General features: G+C 43.7%; 1 protein-coding gene across 1 annotated transcript in view; it reads right to left on the bottom strand.

Annotated features, from left to right (window-relative positions):
- Positions 1–287: 287 nt before the first annotated feature.
- The window catches only part of LOC138511216 (zinc finger protein 182-like), a 40,638-nt gene continuing 17,669 nt past the window's right edge, over positions 288–23,256 (bottom strand). Inside the window, exon 3 of the mRNA XM_069626745.1 lies at positions 288–4,318. Coding sequence (XP_069482846.1) covers positions 2,668–3,495 — 828 coding nt within the window. The 5' untranslated portion in view covers positions 3,496–4,318 and the 3' untranslated portion in view covers positions 288–2,667. The remainder of the gene's footprint in view (positions 4,319–23,256) is intronic.

Genomic DNA, 23,256 nt, shown 5'->3' with positions numbered 1-23,256 from the left:
TCAGTTGTGTGTGGTTTTGTGTGTTTTCTAATGGTAATGTTTATTATTACTCTTTATTTCACACTCAGATGTATAGACATAAACTTATGTATCACTTTTTTTGGTGCGGAAACGGGGTAGACTGTTAAACGTCTCACAACCGCCCTGTTTCTGTATTGTATACCCATTTTTTCAATTTATTTTCGTCTTCACCTAAAAAAGTTTAAAACATGAAACTGCTTCACTGATGCTAACAACATATCACAATGTTCACAACCAAGAGCATTGCTTTTCACTGATAAGTAGTGTTGAATTGCTCTATTCACTTTTATGGTTTCTCAATGTTCACAATACCAGAAAATACCATGTGATACAATACATATATGTATTACACTTCACAATTGCCTTTTATTTCTTAATAAACATACAAGACTATTTCAGATTGCATAATAAAATCACTGTCTTTACTGTTGGTGTGATTCATTACACATACATCTTCACTATTAGATGTGTACAATTCAGAAGCACATAGAATACATTACATCCAATAACATACATCCTGTAGATTTGCAAACCTGAGTCAGGTGTCTGGTTGGTGATAAATACAGTGTGTGCATAGAAATCAGGTCTTTCACCCATCAATCACCCAGTAAAGAATGATGGAATGGGTATGGCATGCACTGTTTTGTGCTTATGGAAGAATTGTTACACCAGCATTATGAAAGGTGACTCACAGTCCATTCTTCAATAAAAGTATTTTTAGCATACAGAGGGCACTGCTGTACATGCTAGTATACCACCGATTGATGTTCTTCTAAATGATAGTCCCAAACACATACATTGCTAACATATATTGCTAAGATATATGTATCATTTAAAATAGTTACAGGGAGAAGAATAGTAAAAAAGGTAATTCATCAATTAGACAAGATCATAAAACACATCCCCATAACTGAAGAAGAGGACATAGTAAAACTGCATTGAATTAATGAGTGATCATCAAAACAGTGTCACATATCTCTCCATCTCCGCATTTCCAGATACAACACTCGAATCCTCATGACAGCGCATTTACTCTGACTCTAGCTATCATTTTGCTAAGCCTACAATGATTTACTTTCAGTCAGAATTAGTTAATACACACAGTGGCAAGACTTCTGCTGAGAGGAACAGTTATTTGTACTTCGTTCACTGTTTCTACTACATGTCTAGAAGTTCTCTTCTCAATCCAACTGACATGTTTTGCACCATTTGCCCCCATTTGTAAAGGTTTGGCTCTTTCTGCAAATGTGTTCTACCAATTTAATTACTTTTTGAGAAAAAGTGTTTTAACAAAGATTGCAGCATCCTATTTATGTAACATATGTATCCTTAGGTATATCCTAAATCACTTAACTATCAGGTGCTGCAATAAAGGTGGGCAGTAACGTTGGGCAGTTTAGCAGAGACAGAGGACACAGAACTGACAGAGATGAGTCCAGTTGCAAATGAGCCCCTGAGGTCAGCATTTGTCGGGGCTGTTTCAGTTTTGTTGAAAGGCAGAAGGTTCCAGGTTGAAGTAAATCCCAGTGCGTGGATTGCCCCTTGATGAATATTGAAGAGGCGCCCTCAGGCGTACTCAGTGGAAATACAATTGGATACAAATGTGTTCACTAATGGATAAAAGGTGTTTCTTTCCCAATTAAGGTTTTGAAATGTTCAGTGCACTGAAACATTTTCTCACCCATGTGTGGCCTCTCGTATAAATGCCTGTAATAGAGCAAACACACACTGCAAGTAGCATCCTGCCTATAATGACTATGGCAGTCCAATAGATCAGTCAATAAATTCAATAGCTATGTCTTTGGCCTTATACAATTTTCCAATGAATTTGCATCTGTTCGTTAGGATGGCTATCATAAAAACGGCACGCCATTCACAACTTCACTTTTTCCAGAAATTATGCATTTTAAGCAGCCGTATTTTAGCTGAATTCAGATTTTTTTTTACAGGTTTATGCTCACTACACATGCCCATCAAATGAACCATTTTCTCCACTGGCTGCCTGTGGAAAGTATGAAATGCAGGGGCTATATGGTCTTCATGGGGTGGTATTCTCAGCAGTTGTGCCAATTCCAGTCCTATTGGGCTACCTCCTCACTAGAGCTTATTCCATCCTCAGTGTAGATGGGATTTTGCACATATGCTTTCTAGTGATAAATAAGATAACCCTTCCCTCTGAACCTTTTTTTTGCTTTCAGTGTACACGCGAGGATTCATAACACTAATTTTTCTGGTTACGAATAAGAGGACATTTCTAACGGATGTATTTCCCACATTTAGTGCAATGGTGAGGGTTCTCATCTGTATGTGTCCTCACATGATGAATAAACGTTCCATTCTCTAGGAATCTTTTCCAAAATGTAGCGGGGGGATGATGTTTCTCACCTGTATATGTTCCCTGGTGAAGAACATAATCGTTTTGACAAACGGTCTCTCAACATTCAGGGCACGGATCTGGTTTTCATCGGGACATGCGCCCTCTAGTGAGAATAGCTCAGGTCTGGTTGAAGCTTTCCCCACATTCAGCGTACAATAAGGTTGTTCGCCTGAGTCTTCTCTAGTGGTCAAAAAAATTATCACCTGCAACTGAAGCTTTGACCACTTTCAGTGACTTTATGAGGGTTCTCACCAGCATGTGTTTTCTGGTCAAGAGACTCTTCTGACCAAACCATTTACCACATTCCAGCGCACTGGTGAGGTTTTCTCACCTGTATGTGTTCTCTGGTGACGAGTAAGATTACTCTTCTGATTGAAGCATTTTCCACATTCGGTGCACTGATGCGGTTTCTCACCTGTATGCGTTCTACGATGGAGAAGAAGACTTCCCTTCTTACTGAACCTTTTCCCACATTCTGTGCACTGAGGAAGTCTCTCAACTGTATGTGTTCTCTGGTGGCAAGTAAGATTACTCTTCTGATTGAAGCATTTTCCACATTCGGTGCACTGATAAGGTTTCTCACCTGTATGCGTTCTACGATGGAGAAGAAGACTTCCCTTCCGACTGAAGCTTTTCCCACATTCAGTGCACTGAGGAAGTCTCTCACCTGTATGTGTTCTGTGGTGGAGAATAAGAATTCTCTTCCAAGTGAAGCGTTTTCCACATACAGTGCACTGGTAAGGTTTCTCACCTGTGTGTGTTCTCTGGTGATAAATTAAATTTCCTTTCTCACTGAAACTTTTCCCACATTCAGTGCACTGATGAGGTTTCTCTCCAGTATGTATTTTCTGGTGGCGAATAAGAGTCTTCTTCGCTAGGAATCTTTGACCGCATTCAGGGCACTGATGAGGTTTTTCACCTGTGTGTGTTCTCTGGTGAAGAGTAAGATTACCTTTCTGACTGAAGCATTTCCCGCATTCTGTACATTGGTAAGGCTTCTCACCTGTATGTGTTCTCTGGTGGTAAATGAAATTTCCTTTATCACGGAAACATTTCCCACATTCAGTGCAATGATGAAGTTTCCCTCCAGTATGCATTCTCAGGTGGTGAATAAGAATCTTCTTCTCTGGGAAGCTTTGCCCGCATTCAGTGCACTGATGGGGTTTCTCTGGTGACAAGCAAGAGAACCTTTTCGACTAAAGAATTTCCTACATACAGAACACTAATGTTGATGTGGTCTGTCTCCTGTATGTGTTCTTTGGTGGTAAATTAAATGCACTTGCTGACTGAAGCTTTTTCCACATTCAGGGCATTTATGAGGTTTCTCGTGTGTATGTGCCCGCTGGTGGTAAAGAGGAGTTTGCTAACTGAAGCTTTTCTCACATTCAATGTGTACTTTCTCACCTATATGTTTTCTCTGATGGCAAACAAGACTTTCCTTCTTACTGAAGCATTTAGGACCTTCAGTGCATGGAAACTGCTTTTTACCCATTTGTAGCGACAGGGGTATCATTCAACCCTAACCAAACAATGGCCTTACAATCGATATAAATATCGCTAAATATGAGTAACTGTGCTCTATCCTGAACATCAGGTTAAATAATAGGCTGTTATTGCAATATTTACATAATGACTCCAGTTTGCTTTACTGTCCGTTTGGCGTAAATCCTTATGTTTGGATGACTGATTCACTACGCTATACAGTTAGTGTAAGATGTTACCATGAATTTGTTGTAAGGCGACACATTAAGTAGACTTCTTCAATCGAGGTTCCTGATTACTTTACGATGACAGATGGCATCATGAGCTGTGGATTAAGATCTGAAGAAATCACTTTATCCACCAATGAAACTTTGAACTGCTGAAGTTTGTAATATATGTTCAGACTCACTGTTATTGCTCTGTCAGGTTATCAGCCACCTATTGAAACACAAGAAGATTCCCATTATTAGTTGCCATTTGTAAACTATCAAAGACATGCTTCAATAGATTGGACTTCAAACATGCATTATAATACCTTTGCCCCAACAGGAAAACATAATTTAAAAGTGATTGGAGGCAGATACAATGGTATTCATTTATATTTACATCCTACATTTAAAATAAGCAATCATATTAACTGAGCAGAAAGAAAGATTATTTCCATAACAGGATGAAAGAACAAAAACAATGTTCTGAGGGGAAACTGTATTAATCAGGAGTAAGCAAAGTTAAAAAGATGTGTAGTGGCTGTGATGTACTGCTGACTAAGGGCCTCATCACGACTTTGGCGGTAAACCTTAAATCCGGCAGTAGCGCTATTAACGCCGGATTTAAGGGTCCGCCAAATCAGGACTTTGGCGGATTTCGCCCCAGCTCTGAGCTGGGGTGAAATCCGCCGAAAATTCGCGCTCATACCGCCGGCGGGAACTCAGCCGGCGGTATTAGCGCAAATTTCCCCATTGAGCCCAATGGGGAATGGGGCATTCCAAATGGGCTCAATGGGGAATGGGGATTAACTTTACCGCCGAACTCGTGATCCGCCGCTATTAGCGCCGGGGAGTTCGGCGGTAGGGCAGATAGCGCCGGCGCTAATAGCGCCGGCATTACCGCCCAAGTCATGATGAGGCCCTAAGTGTAAATCATATGTTCTTATTCATATCTAGGCACTGAAACTTTCATGTGGATGTTTGTGCATTGGTAAAGAAATTAAATTTGCACCCACAAAAGGCAGACTGACCAATCAAATTCAGGGCACGAATCTGCATTCAACGGTGTGAAAAATAAAAAATAAAAAAGTAATCAAAAATGGCCACTGCCATTGACTAGGTCCCTTTTCGGATGACAGCAGCGATTTTGGAACTTGTTTTCCATGACCCACATCATTCGAAATAGGGACTAGTTCCTTTTCGGATGACAACGGCAATAGAAAACCTGTCACGGAGGTCATCTCTCATCGGACAAAGAAAATAACTGAAAATGATCTGCACCCTGGGAAATCCCAGGCTGCAAATAACTTTCACGCACAGGCTGGGGGGCGGACATGGCGTTTAACGTCCTGCAGCTGAGCGTAGGCCCTCGCTTTGTTCGGGCCTACAAAGCTCAGGCTGACGGGCTGTTTAACTTGATATCAGCTCCCCAGCCCGGCCGTGAAAGTTAAATCGTAGAACATAAATGCTAACATGTTCTCAAATTTAATTTATTTGGCAATGCATGAACAGACAAATGAAAGGTTTAGTGTCAATATATGAATAAGAACATATGGCTTTACATTTTGACAGCAGTACGTCACAGTCACTACACACCTTTTTAATAGCCAAGTATGGCAGCGATTAAGCCATTACCTAACGTTGACAAATATACAATACTCCAAACTCAAATACAGAACTGGCATCATTATTGAAAGACTGATTTTAAGTTTAGAGTGAGAAGCACTAGTCTCTCTTCCAATGAGCAGAGTGCAGGCAATCTTGAACTACAATAACCTACATTGTAAGCAAAACAGTCTTCCGATATAGGAAAGCCCTACAGAGCTAATGGAAAGGGTCCCAAGCGTGCACAAAGGAGCACCAAACATGTGCACATCTACCAACTGTGACAAAATGACTACTACTCTAGATGAGTACAGGCCTGAGTATGGGTTTCTCAGCCCCACACTAATACTAAACCAGCCGTGATCCCAATCATAAAGATGAAACAGGCACAACATGAAGGTACACATCCTTCTCCTGTTGGAGGAAGCATGGGCCAAGGACAGGCTAAACTCTTAGGTGGGTTAAGCTAGCAAGAAAACATTCAAACAACAGTACCTTTGTACCCAAAATAAAAGAAATGTTAAGTTTCTATGAAGGAAAATAGAAACTATAAAAGAACTAGCAACTGACATCTGTAAAGGAATACACAATAAATGCATTACAGCCTTCCAGATTATACAAAACAACGCAGTCAGGATTATTAAGCGCATATCCAAACGTGATCATATTAGCAATTTCAGAGAGAATTGCATTGGCTTAGAATAGAGAATAGAATTCAATTCAAAGCCCTTACCATCGCATATCGCTGCATTTACGGCAAAGCTCCTGTGTACTTGAAAGCAAAAATTCACACATACATACCCACTCGCTCTCTTAGATCGGCCGACCAAAACAAAGTGGTGCTAGAGAAGCATAATCATGAGCTAGGCTAAGTGTGAGGAGCCAGGAATGAGTCGGACACAGTGGAGTTATACATTTGGTCAAATATTTTTATTAAAATAAAAGTGGGTGGGGAAATGCCCTTGTGTCCATGCTCTAAGAGGTGTTTCTCTACCTCAAACCAAAACTAAGGGCCTGTCAGCGTCAGAATGTCCAAAGCAAAACTGCCCCATGTCCAAAGTACTCGTCTGGCACTCACATTCTAGTAAAATAAACTCTAAAGTGTAAGGGGTGTCTTTGGGCTTCAGGGGTTCATAAATGTTCATAAAGGAAATGTGTAACTATACATTTCAACAGGATCGAGTTCATTATTCCAAAGGGTGGTTCTCTTCCTCTGGATTTATCTTCCCTTGGTGCTTTATTCAACAATATCACTTCCTAGGTTCCTCTTAATAAATGATACAACTGATATGCAAAACAATTTGGCTCTCTGTCTGTCTTGTTAGGATACCTGATTTGCTCTTCTTCCAGGTTTTCACTCCTCTTCCTATGATCAGCACAGCCTTTTACTAATCCTGATAAGTCTTTCTGAGGAACACTTTTAGTCATGTACTTTCTATACAATGTTCAAAGTTTCCTTGCCTGGTGTACTTTCTGCCAGGGCTTTCTTTTATACACACACTTGTAACTGCCTGGTATACTCTCCTGTGAGTGCTTTCACATATAGGTATCTTTCTTACACCTTAAATTTTCCTGGTATACTTCCCTGCCAGGGCTTTTCTCACATTGGCTCTGGACAGCCCTCCAAACTGAACAGTTTCTTTTCCTGATATTATTTCTGCCGGACACATTATCCTGCCAGGACTTCTTTTACATGTGCATTGCATACATTCACAAACTTGAAAGTCTTGTGTTTCTCTTCTGTGCTTTCTTCCAAAGAAATGTCACTCTTCCTCTCTCATATGCTTCTTCATTAATATCAATTCAGTTTTGGCATGCCTGCCAATATGCCCTGGCGTCCCCGCTTCCCTCGAGTGGACTCGCCGGCTCTGGCTGGTGTATTCCCACAGCAAGCTGGTAACAGTCGTTCAGCGTTTCCCTCACGGTTGCCCCATCCATTTTTCAGCTTCTCTGCCTCTCGTGGTCCCTTCTGGGCTCTTCTGCTTCATGTCTGCTGTGCTCTTCTTCTTTATGTCTTCAGGCTCTGGTAAGTAGAAGGCTGCCTCTAAACACCTGTAAACGGCCAGGAGCCCTCCGTTGGCTTCTGGTGTCCCTGCAGCATGTTTCTTCTTGCAGTCTGCTTCTTTTTCTTTTCTGGTTTCCGAGACGATTGGCTCCACAGATTCTATATTTGTATTGTGTTGTCGACTTTCAATTTCCCTGTGCTTACATCACAAACCCCACGTCTTGACACAGTCCTTTTGAAAAAGATGTTTGTCCTTTTCACAGCATGCATATGTGCAATGTTTTAAACCATCTCGCTGCCTCTCATATGTGTGCACACTTTGATTGCTTCAGTGTCTGCCTCTGCATTCCTTCTGTATTTTCCTACCATTTAACTCATGGGCAAGACACCCAAGGATGCCCTCTGCGCCCCTCCACATGTCTCTCTTTCATGCCTGTTTCCATGCATTTTCATTTTAAACATCAGTTGCGTTGCCTTTGTATTTTACAACCAACATGGCCTTCATGCTGTTAGCTGCCCACTTGCAGCTTTTGCTCTGCACAAAGATGCACCCTGAAGTGCTAAACTAAGGTTAATGATTTGTTGCTGGGAACTGTCAGTAGTAAGTTTGTTCTCCATGAATGCATTCAATATTCTGCAACTTGCAAATGCTGCATGTTCGTAATTGTGTTGGTTTTAGGCTAATTAGAGTTTGCAAAAGTGAGCAAACTGGCACAACCGCATTGATTCCCCATTAATTCTGGAGGAGGAGGGGGGTCGGGGTTGTAATTACTCAAGTAGAGAAGGCCAACACTTCAATCTGAGAAGTAAAACAAAAGTTGTACTATCTGTTGGTCTGTGATATGATATGCATTTGGCAATACAAGTGATTTGGCTGCCTAAGGAACTGCACTCAGCCGAGGATGGTCAGTTGTTACATATTGCTTGTGCAGAAGAGTCTAGGGCATGCTTGTTCCATTGATTTTGCATCTAGCTTTCCCAGGTCAATTGGTTGCAGGTGTGGGCTGTGCAGGAAAGGGCAGTAGTTGTGTGGAGAGTGTGGTATAGATACAGATTTAGCAGCTGAAACTGTTTGATTCTTAAATGAAATGTGCACATTGGCACTTGTTCCCGGGAGTGTTTTCTGTGGATTCTTCTACCTTCTACCAGGGCTTAAAGTAGGCCGGGGTGAAGCCCTGGCAGTCTCCAAAAAGTGGGGCTCGGCTACCCACAGCTTCCCCAAACTGCAACTTCCTCTCGCGACCCCTAGCGAGGCTTACAAATCTTGCGAGGGGTCGCAAGAAGAAGTGGCATTCCCAGGCAGCCATCCGGCCCTGATAAAGGGGTGCTGCTGCAGTTTCAACAGGTCGAGGCAAACCTCTCTCAAGCGTTTGCCTTGACCAGCCGAAACTACAACAGATGCATGTTGCTCTCTCTTCTTTTCAAACAGACTTGTGCATCTGTTTCAATGCACCGTCCCGGCTCTCTCTGCATCCCTGTGCCACCATTTTTCTCTCCCCATCTCTCGCCCCACGTTTTCTCTCTCGCTCTTTAAATGTTTTGCTTAATCTTGCTTTTTGGCGTGATTCTGCTTGGCTGATCTACAGAGCAGTGGTTGGACAGAAGTATCCTGTTCCATCTGGGCACAGCTCTATAGGTCAGCCAGGTCACCTATGTTACCCTGTCCTTCCTCCCCAACACTGCCTCCTGCTCATACCTCCCCAAAGGGCGGCCTCGGCAGCTCTTTGGGGTGGTATGAGCAGGAGGCAGGGTCTGGATGAATGGTTTGTGAGTAGAAATCAGATGAAAGCTACTAGTCAGTCATGAAAAGTCACCATCTGAATTCTACACAAAAACCAACCTCCAGACCCTGCCTCCTGCTCATACCACCCCAAGGAGCTGCGGAAGGCTGTGGTGTAATGGTGTAATGGGGATCCAGGACTCATCGGTCCATTTCTGGATGTTCACAAATTTCTTATGAAATTGTAATGCTAAGGGCTCATTTTACATTTGCCCATTTTTCCAGCGCTGACGGTTCTTTTCATCCCATTTCCAAAAAAGGGCCACTTTGTTCACTCATTATAATGATGGCGTGCTTGCATAAGTGTATGACGGCCACAGGGGAGTGAATGAGACACAACTGGTTGAAATTGAAAGGGGACAAAACTGAGGTGTTGGTGCTGGGTTCCCCTCCTGATCCCTCACTTTGGATTTCATCTTTTTGGCCTTCTTCTCTGGGTTTGCTTCCTGTACCTACGATTAAGGTAGAAAATCTTGGGGTAATTATGTCTGCCAGCCTGTTCATGGTTGCCCAGGTATGCCAGATGGGGCATTTTCAGTTGAAAATCTTAAGAAAGTTGCTCCATATGATTCCAACGATGCTACGTCCCCCTGTGGTAGCTGTTATGATTCTGAGTAGGCTGGACTACTGCAACTCTTTGTACCTGGTGCAGCCTAAGGGGTTGGTAGGCCGATTACAACGTCTCCAGAATCTGGACCCCATTTGGGTCCCATATATCCCCGGTTCTGCGTTCCCTTCATTGGCTCCCAATGGCTCGGTGCATCCAATTTAAAGCTCTCTGCATTGTTCATCAGGCTCTCCATGATCACGGAGCAGTGTATCTGCTGCCCAAGTTTGATCGCAATGTTCCTAATCGCCCTCTGCGGTCGGCGGCGGGCATGCTGCGTTTGCCGTCTTTTTGCTTTATTCGGGTGGGGGGGCGTGCCTTTTCAATTGCAGCAGCTCAATTGTGGAATACTCTTCCACTATGTATGAAAGTAGTGTCTAATCACCTAGCTTTTCGGAAAACTTTGAAAACTCATCTGTTTTGAGCTGTCTGCTTTTTTTGGCTTGTTGTGTTGTTCTGTGGGTGGCCAGGGACCTCTCTAGCGCCATGATGCCTACGGGCAACCGTGTGCTTTCCAAATGGCCATAACATAACAACATGGAGATAAACTGACTTTGCAAAACCAAGTCTCTCCTAAAAGGAGAGCAAAATACGAAGGAAAGCAGCAAGTCCGGCGCTGTGGCATATTACCCTCTGCATTGTCTGTAGCAGAGCAAATGGGATGAGGGCACTATGTATGACAATCAGTGTTACTGGTATTATGAGTAGCACAGATATTCTGATAAAAGTATGTCTGTTGGGCACGTTCTTGGGTTCAGTAATACTGATGGCCATATTTTACGGGACACATCAATTGTGTTCAGCATGCACTGGGAGACAGGATTTCTAGGGGGAATCATACAGTGGTACAGTAAAGCTGATGGTATTCTTGTGGCACAGCATTACATGAATCAAAGACGCATTGAAAGTCTACAGATGGTTAAATCCATACTAGCAGGACACGAGTCACCTCCCGTTAGTGACCTCCCATCTGCAACGATTCCACCAATCGCCAACCCTTCCATGATCAACCTTCCACCCCCACATCAGGACTCCTGCAGCTGCTCAGGCAGGGGTCTGCATGGTAACTAGGACACCCTGTTCTCTGGCAAAGTAAAATAGAAGGACCAATATTCCAGAAAAGCTATTCTGACTGACATTTTTTGGCACTGTATTTTGAAGAAGAGTGGTTCTTGTGGGCATATTCTCTGGTGTCTGAATTTAAGTGGCTCTCTGGGGCACTGAATCTGCTTTTCTGCTCCTAGAAAACTAGCATTCATGACTGGGTAACGAGGGCAGTGCTATGTGACTGACACTCCTGGGTCCTGGCACTGCCATAGGAGCATTGATGATGATTGGAAGTACTGGCAATGAATGTGAGCGGGAACTGGGTCGACTGGCACTAAAGGTGATTGAGAGCGCTGGCTTTGAGGGGGACTAGGCGACCATGACTGCAAGACACTAGAACCCCAAGACTAAAATCCCTCTACTTCAAATACCTCCGATATGTCTATGATACAGTGAGTCAAAACTATGGTTTCATTTCTTTTCACCTCTATGTTTAGAGTTTTTTTTTTAAAATACTTTCTAAAACACCGTCCCACAGGTGACAGCCTTACATTTATTCAAGGACCTTTGCCTGTTTTGGTGGCATTAGAGCTTACATGCTAAAAAAGTCTCTTGATGGATTTATCAATCAAGGGAACATTAATGTGATCACAGTATGGACAAAAGTATATGAATGTACTAACATGTCACATGAGAGGCACAAACTGCTGTCAAATAACCCTGGCCTTGATAGGTAAGTACATGCTTCTATGAGTCCTGGGATTAGGATAGTCTTGTGCAGGGGTTCCTGCTAGCTAGCCCCTCACTGCCATCTCCAAAGCATTGCCACTTCCCAGTTAGTATTAAGTAGCCCCAGCTATTCCTTATTCAACACTGCATTAAAGATATCTGTATTGATTCACGCCTTGACTGGCACAGCCAGGCACTCACTGGTGTGCCAGCAGCTCCTGTTGCGGGGCTGCCCCTTGCATACTAAGCAGGCAATGATTCATCAGCCCTTTATACCACGCCCTCATCTACAAGCACTTATGACATGCAACTGGTGGCGCTTAAACCTGCCAGGCGACATTAAAAACACTATATAGATGAAAACGAATTACTTTTGCTTTGTGTAATTCTGCATCCGTTGCAGGGAGAGAGGAGGGGGGCATGGGATTAATGGCCATTTCTGAGAGACTGGTCTTAACTGAAGTCGTGTAAAAAAAAAACATCGGCAAAGCCAATGGTTTTGACTTGTGTACAAGTATTCTATCCCTGTTATGGTTTTCAGGGCATGTGTGGGTGGGCAGTGCCTGGTGTTTTTCTTTAGAGGGCATACAGCACCACGTCCCCCATAGTTAGTATACGTCTTTTATTTATGCCGATTTGTGATTTTTTCTTTGTCTCAGTTGTGGCAGCCCCTGATTTAGAAGGGGAGTCTATGATGCTGCTATTTTCTTTCTTTTTATGGCAGCATTTATTTGTTTTGTTGGACTTGATTTGGGTGGGACTCACCGTTGGTTCTTCCCACTGAAAAAGTTCTGTAACAAACCCAGCGAAAAGAGGGCACCTGTATACTCTTCGTGCAAATCCTCTGGAAAATCATTGACAGGCGCTGCATCTTCTCTGTATAAGAGTGCAAGGGGAGAGAAATGGCTATGTCCAATATCCAGCCAGCCCAACATTTCAATAATTAATCATACCAGATAATGTCATTGTTTTATGAGAAAGCATCGGTCCTGATGTCCAGTCAGTTGCTTCTGCTCTTTAATCATGGTTCCAAAGTCTACTTGGGCGAGAGATGTTGTGTGTGGGGGTGTCGGTGGGCAGATGCAGAGGTGTCTTATATATTTCAGCTCTTCAAAATGTCACTGCTTTTGCCACTTACCACAAGTCAGCCACATCTGTGTGCCAAATGATTACTGTAGTAGAAGAGGAGAAAGGCGAATGGGGCATTTGATGCATGACTGACCGCCAATGTCCCCTTACTTGCAAGTGTTGCTCTATAAAAAGGTGCATGGGGATAGCATAAAGGAGCAGGGTATGGGTAGCAAAACATCTGGTGCACAATAAGATATAAACTATGTTCAGGGCAGTAAACCACAATTGTATTTTTTACAGCTAGGAAGCCAAGAATGTCCAGTGTGGACCGCTAGAAACAGATCCCAAAGTGAAATATCTCCCCAAGTCTTTTTGCAGCCATTAACAAAGTCTGAGGCACTGCAGAATTTGCTGTTTAACTACATGCCATCACTGAAAAGATGTAAAGTGGAGGAGGCTGCCACTGGTCTGACTGGGGATGAGGGAGTAGTGAGGCAGCACAGCTATGCTAAGAGGGTTGCCCCAAGGAGCCCAGTAGCTCCAGTGCATCTCCCGCTACACTGCAGCCTGTGCCAGAAGAGCCTCTTCTAACCCGATTGCTGGAGCGTGCAGCAATGGTGCTATTTTAAAGACGAATTTGAATGGATTTTCCTGGCTTTATGTCATATTGGATGCTCTGTGTGTAGGGAGGGGAAATCAACAGGTGGTTTACCAGTGCACTCCAGTGGGCAAGGGTTGCGCATAAGCATAGAATGGGCAGACGGAAAGGTGGGTCCTTCATGATCTGGAAAACATGCTAGACAGAAGCCGCTCCTAAAGAAGATTGTGGAGCACAAGTCAAATAGTGCTCATAAGGCATCAGAATATTCTTACAAAGTGAAAAAGAACAACAAGAGCAAAAAAAGAACTACAGATGGAAGCCATGCAGCAAAGTCATGGTAAACATTTGGCGAGCATGTGCAGGGTTTTTCACACTGTATCTGGCCAAAAAGAATCGGTCGTTCACAGATCACACTGATTTAGGAGACCTTCAGGAAGGGAATGTCAGTGCAATGGGCCATGTGTTGCGCAGTAATGTTACAGCAACTGAAATAGTCTGACATATTTCAATACAAATGCAAAAGAGGGTGTTATGTTATATGAGAGAACACATGCCAAAGATGGAGTGTTTGAGTGTTTGTGGATGGGAGCACGACTGTCAGCAACAAATCAACATTGATTTTTTTATCTGCGCATTCTTTTTGGGGCTCATAGTAACCCAGTCACCATTTTCTTTGGTCTAGTAGATCTGAGAGAGACAAATGCCTTGGCCGTCAAGGCAGCTCTTCTGGGCTATTTTGAGATCGTTGTCATCACAAAAACCCTGTTGCATGAGATCTGGATTGCTATTTGTTCTGTTGGTGCAGCTATAATGTGTGGTAAAAATGGTTGGGTGACTGCATTATTGCGAGCTGAATTCTCAAATCTGGTTTCATCTTGGCATTGTCCAGCTCACCGCCTTGAACTTACTCTAGCAGACACAATTGACAAAGTAGGTGGGGCCAATCATTTTAAAATGTTCATGGACTCTTTGCACACCACATACAGCAGATCAACAAAAAGCACAAAACAGCTAGAAATGGCTGCTAGTGATCTGGGTTTGCAACTGCATAAGATAGGGAAAATGCTCGACACACAATGGGTAACATCACGTTTTGTGTAAGCATTGCGGAGAAGCTTCGAAGGAGTCCTCAAGACCCATAAGAGAGTGAAGCAAATATGAGGGCCTGCTTAGGTGGCTTACCTCCTGTTCTTCCCTGAATGATTTAGGGCTGATGTGTGATGCACTTCAAGAACTTAAGGACTTGTAAGTGGCTCTTTAGAGGCGGAATATCACAATTGTTGATGCATAGACTTTTGGTAGGGCAAGTCTAGCGATTTTCTGCAATGAAGATATCTGCAGGGGAGTTTGCTTCTACTGCTCAGAGTGAAGTTGAATGTGGACAATTCAAGGATGTTTATATTTCCCAGGGAAGGGAAAACTCTGTGTCACTCAATGAAAGACAATTTGATGAAAGCCTTTCAGTTAGCATTGCTAAAAGGTGTGGTCCAGACTCTGATAAAGAATGTGTACCAGTTTTAGTGTGCTAGGTGCAAATAATTTATCTAATGATGAAGAAATTGTTCTGTATATTGTAAATTAAATTCAAAGACTGTGTTCCAATTTTCAGCTCCGAATCAGAGACACCATTCATGCCTTCAGGTATTTTAAGGAGTTTGGTGGGAAAAAGGGGCCCTGAAGAAGTTAGAACTTTAGTTGCCTGCATGGGCACGTTGCCTGCAAGTAATGCAGATTGTGAAAGGGGCTTCTTTGCAATGAATTTAATTGCTTTGTCAAGACGAGCATCCCTTCATGTGGCCACTATATCTTCATGTTCATGGCTGAAACGTAATGGTCCTCCAATGAAAGTTGTTAAGCCATTATCCTTTATGAAAAGTTGGCTAGCAAAAGAAAGACTCCCTTGAGAATATTATGTGGGTTCTGGGAGATCATCAAATAATTGTTAACTATTGGAAATCTTGTTTTTTTTACTAGTAAAGTCATCTCCCACTTTATGCATGGCTCTGCAGTATAGTGGCTTTAAAGGGGTGTGTTGACTGTGTACTGGGATGCTAAGGCACCTGCTAATGTACCTCAACACCTAACCTTTAGTCAATGGCCCCAGTTGAGGGTCCAATAAATAATGGCATTGAGCTTTGATTTGTAATACGCTTAGGACTGTACCAAGCAGACTGTGTTGCGATATGCCCTTAGTTATGTAGGCCAGACCCTTTTTACATGTTCTTCTTTAGACCATGCCCATCATACAAGCCACACACCCAAATGAAGGCCCCTCTGCAATTTTGTGGTCACACTATGTGACATTAAAATGTCAAGAGATGTCAACTCAACAGGTGGAAAAACCAGAGGGTGTTTCACAACCTAGTACCCGGGAAATCACATACTCAGGTGGCCAGGGAAAGGCCATTGCTTTTGGATCCCGACCCTGGGGGTGGACAAGCGAAGGAGAATCACCTGGGTAGGTGGTCCTCAGGGAGTGGGGGAGAAACACCCAATGGTGAGACACATCATCCCCCTTTTTCCACAACCCATTAAACCCCTATCCCCGCTTATTTTATGGTAAACTACAACTCCAATAATTCCTCCCCACTTCCCCCTGACAGAAGTACTACATCAAACAAGATGAGGAATGAGGTTAGAAGGATTACCTCCCCTGACTTGCATTGGCCCTGTCCCTGCAATGAGGCTAGGCAGAGTCAGGCATTTAACTCCAACAATGTACACCTGCCACTTATTAGCACTCCCTGTGAAGGTAAAAGGTGGTGCATACAAGCACACTTCAAGCGAGGCTGGGAACGAGAAGGAACATCTTTTCTAAGACTGCTGCGAACCAGGCTGTGTAAGGTGGAATGCAAACGGGCTGATCGACAGTGGAAAGGATCAAGAGAAAGCCATTAAAGATTTCCATGCTTTCCGGAGGCCGTGAGCATTCGAAAAGCAAAGCAAAACGAGCAGAGGAAAGAAACATTCAAGTTGCCAAAAAAGCGGCTGCAACCCTCCCGGGTGAACGCAGAGTTGGGGAGGAGCAGGAGAGGCATTGGTAACGGCCTTGGGCTGCAGAAAAGAGAAGAAAGAAATCCAATTAACATAGGCAGTGAGTTACGAGGGAAATAAAAGTCTGGTTGATGTTAAAGGGTAAGGGACTAGAATTAGTTGCAAGTGTGCCGATAAAATGCGAATCAAGAGAACAATTGTTAACAGACAAGGATACAAAGTAGCAGAGTGGTCCTACGAGGGAAAGTCTCACATTCGAAAGTCTCTGTGAAATGCTCATGGAATATGAAAGATATTGCAAGCAGAGGTCAAAGGAAACCACAATAAGGAAAGACGGTTGAGTAAGAGGAACGTTGATGTTTGTGGACTGTGAAATATGCCAATAGAACAAAAGTAAAGTGAGCTGTGAAATATGCCAAGAGGGCAAAAGTAAATTATTATAACTGTGGAGAAAGGCCAAGAAGGCAAGTGAGAGAAAATTAGAACTACACATACCAAGAGGCATTGGTGCTACCAGAGAAAATAGTGAACCAACGGAGTGTTGAAAGAGAGGTCGAAGTGGTCATACAGAGGTCTATGTAAATTCCTTGCAGTTTTGAAAGTCTTCGATGGATGAAAGATACACGAGATAAAACGTGGGGAAGGGAACCCCCACAAAGGAGACACAGGCATGAGCCCGGCAGAGGGAAGCCTGTGCTACACTGTGAGGAATTGAGAATATATGAACTGATTATTGACGGCAAGGCAGGCAAAGCCTGAAGAAGTGATTGAGCTACCAGAAGTCGAAAGCTTAAGAATGAACTGTTCAATTGTACCAGTAAGCTAAAGTGTGCAAGACTGACAGGATTAAGCCATCCACCTATCCTTTGAGAGACTCTCTAAACGCTGTGGGGTTGAACCTGGGGAGGGGAGTTGGTGCTGAGGCCACTCTGACATTTCCTTTTGAGACACAATTTTCATTTTGTATTCCCTTAACAGATTTGTTATTCTAAGACGGAGGGCAAGGTTAGGTTTTCTTAGTATAGGCCTTTTTATTTTGACCAGACTGGCTTGGACGTATTTGTTACTGTTTAATGGCCGAGTTTCCTCCCATTTTAGAGTTGGGGCCAGTTAGGAATTCTACCATCCCAAAAAAAAAGTATAAATAAAGGTTTTCGAAACTTGTATCCATTGTGTCTACTATTGATACCATGTCTTCCTCAGAGTCGGCACATAGGAGTCCAGGAGGTTTGGTGGAGCAGATGTAAGGGAAAAGAATAGGAGGTAGCAGTGTGGGAGCTTGTATGGGACAGATAACAGTTCAAAGGTGGGTTACTTAAAACCAGTCAGGGTGAGAATAGCTTTTTCGGTCTGCAACTGACTTAACTAACACCCTATGCCTCCTCTACCAGCAGACTGCCCTTTACCTGTCCAATTTCCATTTGGGACCCCACTGAAAGCATACTGCCCTGATTTAGCCAGTTCTAGGCTGTACTGGGAATCGCCTCTATATAACATTGGTAATTTATTAACAAAAAAAGGGTAAACTATTGGCTGACCCGCCAATGACAGTCTGTTTAGAGAAGAACGCGGATCGGGTGGGTTAGGGATCTAGGAGAAGCAGAGAGGTTCTTTGTTGTCATTCCTAGTCCCCCATTTATCGCAACACATACAGATGTAACACACACACAAACACACACACACGAGCAACAGACATTTTACCATGACACTACAGAGGGTGTTTGGTTCCATGTGTTTTCAACGAACTCCAACTGGTCAAATAATGTGTACTGCATTTTATTATTGTTTTTCTATCGCTGACAGCAGGGACAGACAACCTGCATCCCTCATCTGGCAAAGCTGCATCGCATTAAATACTGCCTGACTCCAACCCACTGTAAAAATGGTTTAAAAAAATGCTGTCAAATAAATGTTCCATTTGGAGATCAGTAAAAACACATTAGCCCATATGTTCTTGTTCGCTTGAATGCCATGCAAATGCCTTTCCCTGTGGAATGGAGTTGAATTATCCTGCCCACGAAACAGGTATTAAATTACAAGAAAAGACACATGCCTGGATGCATGCTTATTATGTGCTGAAAACATGATATGCAAGGCAGAAATTGTTTTCACAACCTTGTAGTGCTCTGTATATAAATACATGGTTTTACACAACGACAGGGTTTTACGTTACATTGGTCATATTTGTAGTATGTTTTTACAAGGTGACAATACACCATTGCCACATGTAATCACTCTATGTTCTACGATTACTGCATTTACTGGAGAATGCATTTAGGAGGATAATGGGTGCACCAAGAGAAAGACATGAATACAGAAATTCATATATATAGAAACAGACGTATTTCTTAGGTTCCTAAACAACACTCGAGGGCATACACAGAAAAAATTGATTATCTTGGAGTATCCCATATCCCTGTGTGTATCACACTCCTTTCGCTGGATAGAGGCTACGTCTAGTTCTGGGTATAGCCCAGATGTTTTGCCGGAGGCTGTGGCGGCATCTGACATAGAGTCAAATATGTCCATCTGCGATAACCTTCTAAGACGATTGTCCAAACTCGCTCCTTAATGCATTGGAAACAGTACACACTTGTCCCTCACCTCCCAACTGCAACAGAAGGCTTATTCTTCAAATGATATTATGTGGTATTTATATAGTGTTTTAGGATGTCTGGGAGTTGGCAGACCATATTCTGAATAAGAAAAAGTGCTGCTTTGAATTGTAGGAGAAGGACAGTACTTGATACTATACATTTACGATTGCAGGCTAAGACAATATGCCTCATTACAGGCTTGGTGGTATTTCAGAGGTAAATATGCTGAGATGCTACCAAATGGATTTGCTGATACCACCACTTAGTCCAGCGGAATTACTATTGATTTACAAGTGGTTGTATGGCGGTGTTGGTTACCATTTATGGCGTTCATAGGACTCCAACGGAATTTTGCTAGAATTACCACTGGCGTTAATTCCGGTGAAATAGTAGGTTTTAGGCAGTAAGGTGGCAGCATTACCTCCAGCATTTTGCAGGTGGTTCTTCCTCCATCTTACCTCCAAACCCATAGTTTGGTGGTGTGATAATGCAGCGGTAATGCAGTGGTAACATTGGTACCACTGCATTATCACTGTTTTTGAACTACATCACAAAAGGGGGCTCCTGCCATTCACAAATTTAATCACTGGATCAAACTATGGTAGCCAAAGTAAACTCTCACCAGCCAGCATAAAAAAAAGGTTAATATATTATTTTATTCATGGTACAAATCTCAAAAGAAAAATGTATTCTTGCCCATCCTGCACTCGTAGAAATATTGGCATGGATTACCTCACATGTATCATTACCACTGTTTTTGGCCACACCACCAAAGTCAGGTTGAGGCCCAATATTTGGTAGAGATGACTAGTAATATGATGCCACATTTAGCATGTGCAGGTCTTGGTGAAAATGTGGCTGCAGGAGTGATGACCACATTTAGTCTTGGGCCCAGTCAATTATCATGCAATGCTGCACTACAAGGTGGGTGGGGGAGGCCACACGGGAGCGCTGAAAGCCAGGGGAAGCTTGGGTGGGTAAATGGGGATGGGCCAGGGGCAGCTTTGAAGTTCCGAATTGGGGTGTGGGGGGGGCAATTGGGGTAGGTGGGGAGCTCATGAAATAGGAGTGGGAAGGACATTGTATGTTTGGTTGGTTGGGTGGTGTGAGAAACCTGAAGGTGTCTCACCCGTGGGTCCACGGAGATCAGTCATCCAGGTGGCCAGGAAACAGCCATTGGATCCAGTTCCTGGGGGTGGATCAATGGGGGAGGATCACCTGGATGCAGGGGGAGGAGGGGTCTTCGGGGAGTGGAAGTGGGACACCGACAGGTGGGATGCGGTACCCCATTCCCTGTAACACTTTTCCCCCCTACTACCCTGTAGGATATTTAGAAGCTCAAACCCACCCCCCCCTTTCCAACACAAACACTTTCTTACACAGTGAAAGACAACGGACTAACACCAGAGATGTTTACCTGTCATGTCCAAACACAAGGGTCAGGCAGAGTCAGGCAATTGACAGTAACCACACACACCCGACGGCCCTTTACCTTCCCCACAGGGATAAAAGGCAGAGCGTGAGAGCACACCACAAGCAAGGCCTACCGCACGAGGAGGCAGCTATTCCAGACCGGCATTTCAAACGGAGACGCTAGGCGGCGAGAATCGAAAGGACGACAAGGAGAGAAGTGCCCTTGCCCTTTCCAATTCAAACCCGCGAAGCCTCCACAGAAGGAAACATAAATCTGGGATCTACAGCTGGTGTGTGGCGTAGCAGAGGTCAATGGTGCACAAGGGCCTCCCGCATTGATAATGCAGGCGGGGAAGTGCACTTGCTACCGTAGTATCATCCTTGATTCCAGAATCAAGACAAGCCAACGGGTTCAGCACAGCCGGCAAATAATATTACTCTGTCAAACAAAAGAGAAAGTGGACCAAGAGAAAGACTGATTCGTGATAACCGTTTGTGGAGCCAAACTGCACATGGGAAAGCTAATAGAATCTCTCCAGTTTCTGACCTCAGGTGCTTATTGCTAAACACCAGATCTGTGGTGGAACACGCTACAGATGTTGCGACCTTCATTGTTCACAATGAAATAGATGTGTACGCCATTACTGAAACTTGGGGTAACAGCAGGTCCCTCCTTGAATCATGTTATTCTGGAGGGCTACAGCATGTTACGCCAAGACAGGAGGGACGGGTGAGGGGGCAAGGCTGCATTTATTTTTAGATCTTTCTTGTCCATCTGGGAAGTTAACAGCCATTTCTTGGACGGGATGGAGTCCATATGTATTAAGATAGGCTTGAATACAGAAGCAACTGTTAATGTTCTGATGCTATACAGGCCTCCTTCCAGTACAGAAGATTTATTTATGGCCTTATCTAACTTCCTTCTTTCTTTTTTAAACCAAATACAAACTTTATATTGTTAGGTGATTTTATCTGTTGGTTGGGTAATGAGGAAGATAAAAAGGCATCAGATTTGCAGGTAGCCCTGTCTGATTTAGGCTCTGAACAAAAAATCACGGTACTGACACATTGGGGGTCATTACGAGTGGGGCAGTAAGGGATACCGGGCACCGGTAAGGAGACCGGTGCCAGTAATCCCTTACCGCCCGATTCCGAGGTCCCTTGGAGGGAACCGTAAGGAACGTGTTGTCTGACCACACGTCCCTTACGGGTCCCGCTAAGGGACCAGGGCACTAATAACGGCCTTGCCATTCGCAAGTCCGTTATTAGCGCCCTCCCCATTCCCATTGAGCCCTATGGGGGCTCAAATAGGAATGGGGAATGGTTTGTTCAATGGGGACTTACCGGTCCCGCCAGGGTCGGACTGCACCGGTAAGTCCCCATTGAACAAGACCGGACTCGGACACGGTATGGGAGGCAGCCATGGTGCTAAAAGCACCATGGCTACCGCCATTGTCTAGGGCACACCTTAGACTGGGTGTCCATCCTGAAGATTGAAGTTTCTCCTTGCCTGTGGTCCGACCACTCTTTTATACTATTTACAGTGCAGGCACAATGTCCCACGAAATGTAAAAACTGTAAGGTTAAGTGTAAGTCGTCATGAAACTTGAGGAATATATCTGTGGAACGGATTGAGCCTCTGTTGAGTCCATTGATTGTTTCCTCTGAACAGAGAACCACCGATGAGATGGCAAGTTTGTTGTCTAATAATACCAATGACATTTCTTATATTCTGGCCCCACTAAAGCAGAGAAAAAGCAAGGACTTGAAAAAAAGTACTGTTTGGTTCTCTTCCGAAATCAAGCCTTGACCCCGAAACTCTACTATGCTTGGAAACTTAATCCAACTCCACCAGCACTGGCAGCCTACAAAGGAGCTGCAAAGTCCTACAGGCTAGCCTTCATCGAAGCCAAAAAAAACCTATTCGACACCAGAGTGCAGAATGCGCAGTCTGATATTCAAGAGGTTTTTAAGATCTTAAAAGGAGCAATAAACAACGCATTTTCCAGACTCCTCCCGGTTGCTGAAAGATCGGGCATGGTGCTCTGCCATTCAGGACACCTTGCAGGGTGCCTTGCAGGGCAAGCTGACTAATATCAGGGTTGATACTGAAAATAAGAAAGAGGGATAAATTCCAGTAGCAGATCTAAAACGGTCCTTCCATTACTGGCACTACTATTCCCCAATTTAGCTTTTCTGCTATATCAGTTACAGAACTGGGTACTATAGTGGAACGGTTAAAGGTCACCTAGTGTATGGCCGACCCTTGTTCGGCCACCATAATTAAAACTTGCCCTCCTAAGCTCATAGAAGCGATCTGCAAATTTGTAAATGTATCTTTCTCTGAGGGCTCTGTTCCCCAAGACCTTCAGAAGGCATGGATAACCCTGATTCTAAAAAAAAAAAAAAAAAAGAAAAACAGGCTTGTGGCTGACGTACCACTTAATTATAGGCCCATTAGTAATACCCCATTCTTATTAAACATTCTAGATCGGGTGGCTTATACCCACATTGCAGAGCACCTTAATAACTTCCCTATCCTCATCAAATTTCAATCGGGCTTCAGACCAGGGTTCGGGACAGACACTGCGCTCCTGGAACTTAAGGCAAGGCTCCTCGGCCGAATGGATAAGAATGAGGCTTCAATGTTGATGCTGCTTGACTTGTCGGCGGCCTTCGACCTGGTGGACTATTCCATCTTGGTAACCAGGCTGAAGGAGG

The sequence above is a fragment of the Ambystoma mexicanum genome, chromosome 6p, assembly GCF_040938575.1.
Source record: "Ambystoma mexicanum isolate Mex_15411 chromosome 6p, UKY_AmexF1_1, whole genome shotgun sequence".
Taxonomy (NCBI): Eukaryota; Metazoa; Chordata; class Amphibia; order Caudata; family Ambystomatidae; genus Ambystoma; species Ambystoma mexicanum.
This window is presented reverse-complemented; position numbering and strand designations above follow the sequence as displayed.